Below are 14,534 nucleotides of genomic sequence, written 5' to 3' on the forward strand. Positions count from 1 at the left end.
CTACCCACCCAGTTTCTTCTTTTATTACGCAGGATGCCTTTATCACTACATTTGAGAAGGTTGTTTTTTTAAAACTGAAGTCTGTGTTTATCCATCAAATATGTATTTGCCACACCTTCTAATTTGGCAAAGTATGCTTTTTAAACAAAATTTGTTATTGCAGAATTGTATCAGATTCATCATTCTTAGCTTCCCCCCCCTCCAATTTTATCATATTAAAATATTCATATGTGACAATTTATTGTAATCATTAAGAACTGTTCACTGAGGCACTTTTTATTGTTCCCTATAGATAGAAAGCATTTTATAAAAGGTTTTGCTTGCATACAGTTTCTGGTAATACACTGTACGTGTACTAATTATGAAGCTCAGTTACCTGGAACATAGGACCTGAGATAAATTCCTGAGCTTAGAATAAAGGTGGTAGAATCCTGCTCAGCAGATGATCTCAGGACCTATGCATACTTGTGTTCATATGACACAGAAGCTGAATGATGTCAGCTTCTTGAAAGGTATGTAGCTCATAAAAAGCAATGAGCAGGAAATCAGAAATAGGAAGGATGAAGCTTTGTTGGAAACAATTTTTCACTCTGAGTACAATTATACTCCATGGACAAGAAAGCTCCTACATCCTGTCGCTAAATATCACAACCTAGAAGCCTCTAATGAACTGATTAGCATTCATGTATCTCTTGGAAGTCAGATATATGAACAGTTGGTGCACTTCGCTATTGACAAAGCTTATAATCATAAATATTCTTTGCTGAGATTAGATTGCACTCGTTTGCTTTTCATCTTAGTTAGACATACTAGTTTCAAAGTAATTAAATTCATTCATTGCAAAGCTTTGTTTACTTTAATTAGGACTGACAACAAGTCAGATTTTGAATATTAAATGCATTTATACAGATCTTATTAAAATGGCAAATTGTGAGCTTCTTAACATCTTAGAAAGTGGAAGATTTTGGAAACTAAATGCACAATGAATAAAAATGTGTTTAACTAAAGTTTGGATTGTTAACACTGGAATTTTATGTTTTAAGTATTAGTGCTTATTAGCTGAAGCACATATCAAATGTTTGGATCATCAACAAATTCTGAAAGAATATTTATGTTATCTAAGTTGTTAAGGATGCATTTTTGCAAATAGATATTTACATTAAACAATCATGATTTAGGGAACGGTTAATCTGTTAATTGAATTGTTTTAAACTATAGTGTACAATTTTGTTATAATTTTACGAAATGAAATTTCACGAATAGCACTCAACTATAGTATACTGTATTTTTATTCTGCGAGTACTTGCTTTCTTTACATACACTTCTTAATATTAAAAAATACAAATTTAGTACATTCTTTAAAAGGCATGCACAATTATTTCATATATATCACATTGACTTTTTAGTAATAATTATGTTACTTTTCGATTGCAAACCTGGTCAAAAGTATAATTAGAGTAGAGTAGTTTCACTGTAAATATTTGCTTGAAAATGTATAATGTGTTTTGTGGTAGGGTCACCAATATTGTTATATATAAAGTATTATATGTGAGGTACACACACTTATTAAGTTCTTTATCAGTGAGAAAATTAGGGAAATGCCAGGATTGGTGTCATGCGATGCTTTTTCCTTTCTTCTGACCTTTACATTCTGGAATATATGTTATTTTGAGGAAAATAACAAATAGATCCTAGAGCATCACCCTTGAAATTCTCCTTGCACAAGCCTTTACCTTTCTCTTTTCTCCTCATCCTACCCCCTCTCCCAAGTCTCTTAGAAAAAAATCATTTTGCTAGACATTTCTATATTTTTGTATTTGTCACAAAACTTACGTGACACGTTATTTGACTCTTTTCCATTTTATAGTCTTTAAATTTCTTCATTGTTATCTCACTTTATTTTCACACTTTCTTTTTTGTTGTTACACTGTATAACAATATTTTGGATGCTCCTGAAATTACTACGTAGATGCTAAAACTGAGAGAAAGACTTGCATCTTACTTATATCTATATTCCACACAGCATAAAGCACAGCATTTTTCAGGTAAACGAATTTAGTACATTTTTATTTAATTGAACTGTGGTTAGGAGTAAAATAGAAGAATGGAATGGGTGAGATGTAAACTAGTATAAGACATGATCCATTTGCAAGAGTGGGAAGTTGCGTAATTGAGTGATTTGTAAGAGCAGATTTTTTCTTTTGAATTAGTCTTCTTTCCTCCCTCGCCTGTTTTCTGCTTTCTCTCTCACCTGTTTTCCATTTAACCCATTCTTAATAAACTTTTAAGACTCAGATTAAAATATCCTGCTCAAGAGACCTTCAAGATGGCAGATGAGTAAGACGTGGAGATCACCTTCCTCTCCACAAGTACATCAGAAATACATGTACATGTGGAAAAACTCCTACAAAACACCTACTGAACGCTGGCAGAAGACCTCAGACTTCCCAAAAGGCAAGAAACTCACCACGTACCTGTGTAGGGCAAAAGGAAAAATGAAAAACAGACACAAAAGAATAGGGATGGGACCTGCAGCTCTGGGAGGGAGCTGGGAAGGAGGAAAAGTTTCCACACACTAAGAAGCCCCTTCGCTGGTGGAGACGGGGTGGGCAGAGGGGAAGCTTCAGAGCCACGGAGGAGAGTGCAGCAACAAGGGTGCAGAGGGCAAAGTGGAGAGACTCCCGCACAGAGGATCGGTGCCGACCAGCACTCACCAGCCCTAGAGGGTTGTCTGCTCACCCGCCGGGGTGGGCGGGGGCTGGGAGCTGAGGCTCGGGCTTCGGAGGTCGGATCCCAGGGAGAGGACTGGGGTTGGCTGTGTGAACACAGCCTGAAGGGGGCTAGTGCGCCACAGTTAGCTGGGAGGGAGTCCGGGAAAAGTCTGGAACTGCCTATGAGGCAATAGTCATTGTTTTGGGGTGCACGAGGAGAGGGGATTAAGAGCGCCGCCTAAATGAGCTCCAGAGATGGGCGCGAGCCGCGACTATCAGCACGAACACCAGAGATGGGCATGAGACGCTAAGGCAGCTGCTGCAGCCACCAAGAAGCCTCTGTGCAAGCACAGGTCACTATCCACACCTCCCCTCCTGGGAGTCTGTGCAGCCTGCCACTGCCAGGGTCCCGTGATCCAGGGACAACTTCCCCGGGAGAACACATGGTGCACCTCAGGCTGTTGCAATGTTATGCTGGTATCTGCTGCCGCAGGCTCACCCCGCATTCCGTACCCCTCCCCACCCCCGGCCTGAGTGAGCCAGAGGACCCTAATCAGCTGCGACTTTAACTGTGTGCTGTCTGAGCGAAGAACAGATGCCCTCAGGCAACCTACAGGCAGAGGCAAGGTCAAATCCAAAGCTGAACCCCAGGAGCTGTGCAAACAAAGAAGAGAAAGGGAAATATCTCCCAGCAGCCTCAGGAGCAGCAGAATAAATCCCCACAATCAACTTGATGTACCCAGCATCTCTGGAATACCTGAATAGACAATGAATCATCCCAAAATTGAGGCAGTGGACTTTGGGAGCAACTGTAGACTTAGGGTTTGCTTTCTAATTTGTTTTTGGTTTTATGTTTATCTTAGTTTAGTATTTACAGTTTATTATCATTGGTAGATTTGTTTATTGATTTGGTTGCTCTCTTCCTTTTTTAAAAAATATATAGATATATATATTTTTTACTTTTTCTCTTTTTGTGAGTGTGTATGTGTATGCTTCTTTGTGTGATTTTGTCTGTGTAGCTTTGCTTTTACCATTTGTCCTAGGGTTCTGTCTGTCTTTTTTTTTTTTTTTTTTTAGTATAGTTTTTAGCACTGGTTATCATTGGTGGCTTTGTTTTTTGGTTTGGTTGCTCTCTTCTTTCTTTCTGTCTTTTTTTTTTAATTACATTTTAATTTTTTAAATCTTTAATAACTTTCTTTTCTTTTCTTTCTTTCTTTCTTTTTAAATCCCTTTTCTTCTGAGTCGTGTGGCTGACAGGGTCTTGGTGCTCTGGTTGGGTGTCAGGCCTGTGCCTCTGAGGTGGGAGATCCGAGTTCAGGACATTGGTTCACCAGAGACCTCCCGGCTCCATGTAATATCAAACAGCGAAAGCTCTCCCAGAGGTCTCCATCTCAACTCTGAGACCCAGCTCCACTCAACGACCAGCAAGCTACAGTGCTGGCCACCCTATGCCAAATAACTAGCAAGACAGGAACACAACCCCACCCATTAGCAGAGAGGTTGCCTAAAAGCATAATACTTCACAGACACCCCAAAACACACCACTGGATGTGGTCCTGCCCACCAGAAAGACAAGGTCCAGCCTCATCCACCAGAACACAGGCACCAGTCCCCTCCACCAGGAAGCCTACACAACCCATTGAACCAACCTTACCCACTGGGGGCAGACACCAAAAGCAACGGGAACTATGAACCTGCAGCCTGTGAAAAGGAGACCCCAAACACAGGAGGTTAAGCGAAATGAGAAGACAAAGAAACACACAGCAGATGAAGGAGAAAGGTAAAAACCTACCAGACCAAACAAATGAAGACGAAATACGCAGTCTACCTGAAAAAGAATTCAGGGTAATGATAGTAGACATGATCCAAAATCTTGGAAATAGAATGGAGAAAATACAAGAAACGTTTAACAAGGACCTAGAAGAGCTAAAGAGCAAACAAACAACGATGAACAACGCAATAAATGAAATTAAAAATTCTCTAGAAGGAATCAATAGCAGAATAACTGAGGCAGAGAATGGATAAGTGACCTGCAAGGTAAAATAGTGGAAATAATTACCGCAGAGCAGAATAAAGAGAAAAGAATGAAAAGAATTGAGGACCATCTTACAGACTTCTTGGACAACATTAAATGCACCAACATTCGCATGACAGGGGTCCCAGAAGAAGAAGAGAAAAAGAAAGGGACTGAGAAAATATTAGAAGAGATTATAGTTGAAAACTTCCCTAATATGGGAAAGGAAATAGTCAATCAACTCCAGGAAGCACAGAGAGTCCCATACAGGATAAATCCAAGTAGAAACATGCCATGATACATATAAATCAAACTATCAAAAATTAAATGCAAAGAAAAAATATTAAAAGCAGCAACAGTAAAACAACAAATAACATACAAGGGAATCCCCATAAGGTTAACAGCTGATCTTTCAGCAGAAACTCTGCAAACCAGAAGAGAGTGGCAGGACATATTTAAAGTGATGAAAGGGAAAAGCCTACAACCAAGATTACTCTACCCAGCAAGGATCTCATTCAGATTGGACAGAGAAATTAAAACCTTTACAGACAAGCAAAGGCTAAGAGAATTCAGCAGCACCAAACCAGCTTTACAACAAATGCTAAATGAACTTCTCTAAGCAGGAAACATAGGAGAAGGAGAAGACCTACAATAATAAACCCAAAACAATTAAGAAAATGGTACTAAGAACATACATATCGATAACTACCTTAAATGTAAATGGATTAAATGCTCCAACCAAAAGACAGACTGGCTGAATGGATAGAAAAACAAGACCTGTATATATGCTGTCTACAAGAGACCCACTTCAGACCTAGGGACACATACAGACTGAAAGTGAGGGGATGGAAAAAGATAATCCATGCAAATGGAAATCAAAGGAAAGCTGGAGTAGCAATTCTCATATCAGGCAAACTAGACTTACAAATAAAGACTATTACAAGAGACAAAGAAGGACACTACGTAATGATCAAGGGATCAATCCAAGAAGAAGATATAACAATTGTAAATATTTATGCACCCAACATAGGTGCACGTCAATACACAAGGCAAATGCTAACAGCAATAATATGGGAAATCGACAGTAACACAATCATAGTAGGGGACTTTAACACCCCACTTTCACCAATGGACAGATCATCCAAAATGAAAATAAATAAGGAAACTCAAGCTTTAATAGACACATTAAACAAGATGGACTTAATTGATATTTATAGGACATTCCATCCAAAAACAACAGAATACACTTTCTTCTCAAGAGCTCATGGAACATTTTCCAGGAGAGATCATATCTTGGGTCACAAATCAAGCCTTGGTAAATTTAAGAAAATTGAAATCATATCAAGTATCTTTTCCGACCACAATGCTATGAGACAAGATATCAATTACAGGAAAAGATCTGAAAAGAATACAAACACATGGAGGCTAAACAATACACTACTAAATAACCAAGAGATCACTGAAGAAATCAAAGAGGAAATCAAAAAATGCCTAGAAACATATGACAATGGAAACACGATGACCCAAAACCTATGGGATGCAGAAAAAGCAGTTCTAAGAAGGAAGTTTATCGCAATTCAATCCTACCTCAAGAAACAAGAAACATCTCAAATAAACAACCTAACCTTACACTTAAAACGATTAGAGAAAGAAGAACAAAAACACCCCAAAGCTAGCAGAAGGAAAGAAATCATAAAGATCAGAAATAAATGAAAAAGAAATGAAGGAAACAATAGCAAACATCAATAAAACTAAAAGTTGGTTTTTTGAGAAGACAAAAAAGATTTATAAACCATTAGCCAGACTCATCGAGAAAACAAAGGGAGAAGACTCAAATCAATAGAATTACAAATGAAAAAGAAGTAACAACTCACACTGCAGAAATACAAAGGGTCATGAGAGGTTACAACAAGCAACTATATGCCGATAAAATGGACAACCTGGAAGAAATGGACAAATTCTTAGAAAAGCACAACCTTCCAAGACTAAACCAGGAAGAAATAGAAAATATAAACAGACCAATCACAAGCACTGAAATTGAGACTGTAATTAAAAATTTTCCAACAAACAAAAGCCCAGAACCAGATGGCTTCACAGGTGAATTCTATCAAGCATTTAGAGAGGAGCTAACACCTATCCTTCTCAAGTTCTTCCAAAATATATCAGAGGGAGGAACACTCCTAAACTCATTCGACAAGGTGACTATCACCTTGATTCCTAAACCAGACAAAGATGTCACAAAGAAAGAAAACTACAGGTCAATATCACGGATGAACATAGATGCAAAAATTCTCAACAAAATACTAGCAAACAAAATCCAACAGCACATTTAAAGGATCATACACTGTGATCAAGTGGGGTTTATCCCAGAAATGCAAGGATTCTTCAGTATATGCAAATCAATCAATGTGGTAAACCATATAAACAAAGTGAAGGAGAAAAACCATATGATCATATCAATAGATGCAGAAAAAGCTTTCAACAAAATTGAACACCCATTTATGATTAAAACGCTCCAGAAAATAGGCATATAGAGAACTTACCTCAACATAATAAAGGGCATATATGACAGACCACAGCCAACATCTTTCTCAGTGGTGAGAAAGTAAAACCATTTCCTCTAAGATCAGGAACAAGACAAGGTTGTCCACTCTCACCACTGTTATTCAACATAGTTTTGGAAGTTTTAGCCACAACGATCAGAGAAGAAAAAGAAATAAAAGGAATCCAAATCAGAAAAGAAGAAGTAAAGCTGTCACTGTTTGCAGATGACATCATACTACACATAGAGGAAACTAAAGATGCTACCAGAAAAGTACTAGAGCTAATCAATGAATTTGGTAAAGTAGCAGGATACAAAATGAATGCACAGAAATCTCTTGCATTCCTATACACTAATGACGAAAAATTTGAAAGAGAAGGAAACACACCCATACACTACTGCAACAAAAAGAATAAAATATCTAGGAATAAACCTACCCAAGGAGACAAAAGACCTGTATGCAGAAAACTATAAGACACTGATGAAGGAAATTAATGATGATACAAAACGATGGAGAGATATACCATGTTCTTGGATTGGAAGAATCAACATTGTGAAAATGCCTATACTACCCAAAGCAATTTACAGATTCAGTGCAATCCCTATCAAACTAGCAATGGCATTTTTCACAAAACTAGAACAAAAAATTTCACAATTTGTATGGAAACACAAAAGACCCCGAATAACCAAGGCAATCTTGAGAAGGAAAAATGGAGCTGGAGGAATCAGGCTCCCGTACTTCAGATTATACTACAAAGCTACAGTAATCAAAACAGTATGGTAGTGGCAGAAAAACAGAAATATAGATCAATGGAACAAGATAGAAAGCCCAGAGATAAACCCACACACATATGGTCACCTTATCTTTGATAAAGGAGGCAAGCATATACAGTGGAGAAAAGACAGCCTCTTCAATAAGTGGTGCTTGGAAAACTGGACAGCTACATGTAAAAGAATGAAAGTAGAACACTCCCTAACACCATACACAAAAGTAAACTCAAAGTGGATTAAAGACCTAGATGTAAGGCCAGACATAATACTCTTAGAGGAAAAATAGTCAGAACACTCTGACATAAATCACAGGAAGTTCCTTTTTGACCCACCTCCTAGAGAAATGGAAATAAAAGCAAACTAATGGGACCTAATGAAACTTAAAATCTTTTGCACAGCAAAGGAAACCATAAACAAGATGAAAAGACAACCCTCTGAATAGGAGAAAATGTTTGCAAATGATACAACTGACAAAGGATTAATTTCCAAAATATACAAGCAGCTCATGCAGCTCAATATCAATAAAACAAAAAACCCAATCCAAAAATGGGCAGAAGACCTAAATAGACATTTCTTCAAAGAAGATATACAGATTGCCAACAAGCACATGAAAGGATGCTTAACATCACTAATCATTAGAGAAATGCAAATCAAAACTACAGTGAGGTATCACCTCACACCAGTCAGAATGGCCATCATCAAAAAATCTATAAAGAATAAATGCTGCAGAGGGTGTGGAGAAACGGGCACCCTCTTGCACTGTTGGTGGGAATGTAAATTGATACAGCCACTATGGAGAACAGTATGGAGGTTCCTTAAAAAACTGTAAATAGAACTACCATACGACCCAGCAACCCCACTACTGGGCATATACCCTGAGAAAACCATAATTCAAAAAGAGTCGTGTACCACAATGTTCATTGCAGCACTATTTACAATAGTCAGGACATGGAAGCAACCTAAGTGCCCATCGACAGATGAATGGTTAAACAATATGTGGCACATATATACAACAGAATATTACTCAGCCATAAAAGGAAACGAATTTGAGTTATTTGTAGTGAGGTGGGTGGAACTAGAGACTGTCATACAGAGTGAAGTAAGTCAGAAAGAGAAAAAGAAATATCGTATGCTAACACATAAATATAGAATCTAAAAAAGAAAAAAAGAAAAAAAAAAAAAAGGTCAGAAGAACCTAGGGGCAAGACGGAAATAAAGAAGCAGACCTACTAGAGAATGGACTTGAGGATACGGGGTGGGGGAAGGGTAAACTGGGACAAAGTGAGAGGGTGGCATGGACATATATACACTACCAAACGTAAAATAGATAGCTAGTGGGAAGCAGCCGCATAGCAGAGGGAAATCAGCTCGGTTGTTTGTGACCACCTAGAGGGGTGGGATAGGGAGGGTGGGAGGGAGGGAGATGCAAGAGGGAAGAGATATGGGAACATATGTATATGTATAACTCTTTCACTTTGTTATAAAGCAGAAACTAACACACCATTGTAAAGCAATTGTACTCCAATAAAGATGTTAAAAAAAAAAAAGATGCAGACATAGAGAATGGACTTGATGGGGAAGGGTAAGCTGGGACGAAGTGAGAGAGCAGCATGGACATATATACACTACCAAATGTAAAATAGATAGCTAGTGGGAAGCATCCACATAGCACAGGGAGATCAGCTTGGTGCTTTGTGACCACCTAGAGGGGTGGGTTAGGGAGGGTGGGAGGGAGATGCAAGAGGGAAGAGATAAGGGGATATATGTATATGTATGGCTGATTCACTTCATTATAAAGCAGAAACTTACACACCATTATAAACAATTATACTCCATTAAAGATGTTAAAAAAATATATATCCTGCTCCTCATCCTCTATGAATCCTCAAGTCTATGATGATCTCTTCCTTCTCAGAAGTCTTAGTACATTTACAACGTCGTGTTCACGGCTTCTTGACAGTCATGCTTCAGTCACTGCCACCTTCTCTGCCAGGACTTCCCTGACTATGCACCATAAGTTAGCCTCTGTCACTGTATACAATATCACACACAAACTTCTGTTTTCTTCATCATGCTTATTATTGTCTGAATATCTCATTAATTTACTTCTTTATTACCTGTCACCACACTCTAGAATTCATGTTTCATGAAAGCAGGGACTTTGTTTACCTTGTTAACTACTGGTTTTCCTCATGTCTAGAAGAGTGGTACTTAGTGGTGTTTAGTGACTACTTATAGATTGGCTGCCCACCTGGCTGGCTGGCTGGCCGGATCCTGGGTACTGAAGAAGATCTATAAAAGGTTTTAGACTATGAAAGTTGTAGGACTGATTGAAGCTGGTCCTTGTAAGACGATTAATGGAAGTAATAGACATCCTTGGTGGGGAAGGTGCAATAATGGGGGCAAAACATGAGAATAATTGTAGAATGTATTTGTGCTGAGTGGCTTGGGAATAAACAGTACTTGCTAACCAGGAGTTAAATCCCACATCTCATTCTGACTACTTAGTTGGCCAACACTAAACATTTGTGGTTCAATGTGTGTGAACACAGATCTGGTTGTCATGTACCTTCAAATGGGAAAATTATACTTGTTCAAGTAGAAATTAATCAGAATTTGGCCTTAGTCCTGGTAAAGGAAAAGAAAATAGATTTTACAAAAATATCAAGTAGTTGGATATATATCAATATTTCTGTAATGAATTTTATCAAAGTTTAATTTTGTTGTATAGCTCACCTATTTTTCTAAAGCTCTTTACAAATATAGAACTTTCTGGGGATAAAAATAAAGCCTTATGACTACTATGGATATGGGCATTAACTTCTAACTGGAGTTTAACAATTGGCACAAGAACACCTGTGTTTGTTTTTTCTTTTGGATGATGATGATTTTTTATCTGAATGTTCCCCCATCTCTTAATGAGAAAGTACCTAGCAGTAATGATGTAGAGTGCCTCATTAAGGTAACCATTTATTCCATTCTATCAAATAGTCATTTTAAACTTCTGAGAATTTATTTGGCTATTTCCAGAATTGTTTCAGTTCAATCACAATTTTACCGTTTTTGTGGGTAATTCCACTTATTTAAAGCTCTACTTACTTTCCTTTGGGAGTAAATTGTTCTGTAGATAACAATGATAAGAAAATTAACTTATAAAGCTCTCTAGCTGCTAAAACAAGACCATGTAGTTTCCATGGTTTGGGCTCTTGGTCTTCTTTCCCATCACATCATTTAATAGAATTTTACTGTTTTATTTAAGTATGCTCAAGCATATTTCTGATATGTCATTAACTTTTGATTCTTAACCTGACAATCTAAAAAGTGTTATTGAATAATAGAGCTTTATTTTAACCTATTTGCCAAACTGATTCCTGTGAATGGGCATATTCCCAGGTATTAGAATAAAATTACTCATTTATTAAAACTCAAAGCCTTATAAGCAGTGATAAGGGCAAAAAAGGAGTAGCTGTAGAACCATACAATTAGAAACACCCACCATAGTAGTGCAACCTGTTGTCCAGGGTAACTACTTTTTAGGAACTCTGTTAGCTCTTAACATTACATCCAAATTGTGTGTGTTCGTGTGTGTGTGTGAACGTGTGTATGTGCAATTTTATGAAGAGAAGTTCCTTGACTTACATCAGACTTTTGAGGAGGCCTGTTACTCTTCCCACTGAAGTCTGAGTGATGACAGTAGGGTGAAATAAGTCTTTGGCACCAATGTAGTTGCAGATGATTAGACTTAATACAGCATCTAGAGAAAGGGTTGATAATCACAGGTGATCACGTGGCAAAACCAAAATACTACTAGGGGATAGGACTAGAAGGGAAAACAGAGAACTTCATTACAGAGATACCTGGACTAAAAGTACTATATATTCAGTGGAAGAAATGATCACTCATAGTTCTAGAGATTAGAGAAGGCAGCTTCATGGAAGAGGAAGAATTGAACCAAACTTGGAATGATAGGTTTGGACAAGCAAAGGCAGAAAATGATTCCTCTTTTAGGCAGGAGTTAAGGATATATAAATAATCAATGTGGATATAGTCTCTATCTGGGACATAAATTTTAGGTGAGAGTTTATAGATTGAATATCTAAACCAATGTTGATTTCTGAATTTGCTAGGTAAATGAAGGGATACTTACTGCACATTACAAATCAATCACCATATGTTCCATTTAATGATAGTTTCTGAATGCATTTCAAATGTGATTTTTATTTACATAAATTTACTTTACCTAGAGCATTTCACAAATATGGATGTTTCACGTGACAAAGTATATGGAAACATGTGACTGTATTATAATTTCTTATGATTTTGTGATTTTACTAATACAAAATCTTTTGTGCATCCAAGGATTAAAAAATGATGCTACATATAAATGCATCGACCACTGGTACTATTATGATCTAGATTCTTAGAGAGTATGAGGAGGCATTTTGCTGTTTAAACTAGCCAAAGGAAGATCCACAGATTTTCTAAGCTCATTAGAAAAAAAAAAATCAAAATCACCTCTTGCATTAGAACCTAGACTCCTTACATTCTAGTCTATTCTTTCTTCTAAAATACTATATATTTAACTAAGCAGAGCATAGTATTAAAAAAACAAACAAAAAAACAGGCATGGAAGGGCAGTATGTAATCTGTGGATTGACTGTAGACATGGGTACAGGTGATTGATGGGGATGCCTTGTTTCCTTGTGGGAGCAGCATTCTTCTCTGCCCCAGGTTCACCACGTATCTGGCAGCAGTGCTACCTCTTTCTTTCATTCTTTTTCTCAAAACAAAGGGCCTGGATCATTTTCCTTATTTCATCCTCTACTGGAGAATGCTCTGACCAGAGGAACCATATCTTTTTGAAATTGTGGAAATTTTTTCTTTTTAGACATAAAGATTCCATTTTTTTATTTCTTTCTCTCAGTCTGAGTCTAGTTGTTCTTATTTTCTGACGTCTGAAAAAATGTGTTAATATCTGTTTATCCTTTTGTGTTAGAGACAATAGAATGACTTCAGTAAGTTTAATGTCCCAGTTTAAAAGAGCCATAGATAATTATGACTGATGCTGTAGCGGAGTCATCTTTTCAGAATGTGGTGTGGAGATTTTTTATCTGGCTACCGCAGCAATCTGTCACACCACAAAGGAAATTCTATTGTTTGTTTAGAAAATGTGTTCTAATGCCACCACCACATTCACAGAAAGTTAGTCTTCTCAGTCTCAGTGTGCTTTCGACTAATTGTCATAAATAAGTGAGAAAAGAACATTTCTGTGTGTGTGCATAATCATGATTTTAAATCATGTAATTCATAGAAGAAATTGTATACCAATTTTCCAAAGAAGTTAAAACATGAATTTACTTACACAATATAAGAAGTTTTTAATGTAACTTTAAAAAAATTTATTGCTTTTAGAACCTTAAGTAGAGCTTAAATTGAATAAGTGGGCAATAATAAGACCAAGTATTTATATGTATGATGAAATGCCATTTATTTTTCTAAGAACTTTGTATGTATTAACTCATTAGTCCTCACAACAGCCCTATAAGTGATGTTATTATTATTATTCCCATTTTACAGGTGATGAAATTGTGGCACAGAGAAATGAAGGCATTTGTCCACAGGCACAATACTACTAAGTGCAGGAGCTAGAAATTGACCCCAGGTTGTCCACTCTAACTACTATGCACAATGCCTGTGTTATTGATTTCAATATCATTGAAACTACTGAACTATAATTTTAAATCATATTGCGTGATCTGATAAGATAGGCAAATTGGAAGAAAAATTTCCTTGAACTTAATTGTAAAAGAGAAATATTAAATATATAAATAACTTTCCTGATAATTTCGCCAGTGTTAATTAGGAAGCACACTTAAGATTTCATCACTGTACAGTGTAGATTGAATTGTAAGATTGGTTAACTATTAGAGCTAATTTTGGCATTTTGGAGATATGTAATAATGGCTAACAATTAAATTAAAACATTGGACTTATAGGATTTTTTCCCCTAAAACATTACTTTGTAAATTTCAGAATACCTTAACTGTAATATACAGCTTTGTTATCAGTGCAAAAGAACACTATGAGAAACTTTCAAAATTACATGAAAACATGGACAAGTTATACCAGAGTATAATGGGGTACTATGCCATCGATGTGAAGAAGGTGTCTGTGGAAGACTTTTTGACTGATTTGAATAACTTCAGAACCATGTTCATGGTATGTTAAAAATCTTAATTTGTTTTTTAAAAGTATTTGTATCTATATTACTTCATCTATTATTACTCTTATTACTTCATTCTACTCCTGTTCTCTGTAGTAAAATCTACCTTTTCTGATATTGAAAGTTAGCTTTAAAATTTTCAGATTTTTAAATCTATTGAAAAATGTGTGTTTTGTTCTTTTTTTGGCCTTCCCAACATTAAGCTGTAATCAGAAATTTTGATTGAAAAAGTGACAAATTCTGAAGTTTTTCGTAAAGACTCCCCTCCTGGCT

At 36.8% G+C, this 14,534-nt stretch overlaps 1 protein-coding gene across 2 annotated transcripts in view; it reads left to right on the forward strand.

Annotated features, from left to right (window-relative positions):
* DIAPH3 (diaphanous related formin 3) overlaps positions 1 to 14,534 on the forward strand; it is a 571,929-nt gene that overhangs the window by 351,030 nt on the left and 206,365 nt on the right. For both annotated transcript variants that reach the window (XM_061171200.1, XM_061171201.1), the window contains one exon: positions 14,093 to 14,257. In XM_061171200.1, the coding sequence (XP_061027183.1) occupies positions 14,093 to 14,257 (165 nt within the window). The remainder of the gene's footprint in view (positions 1 to 14,092; positions 14,258 to 14,534) is intronic.

The sequence above is a fragment of the Eubalaena glacialis genome, chromosome 16, assembly GCF_028564815.1.
Source record: "Eubalaena glacialis isolate mEubGla1 chromosome 16, mEubGla1.1.hap2.+ XY, whole genome shotgun sequence".
Taxonomy (NCBI): domain Eukaryota; kingdom Metazoa; phylum Chordata; class Mammalia; order Artiodactyla; family Balaenidae; genus Eubalaena; species Eubalaena glacialis.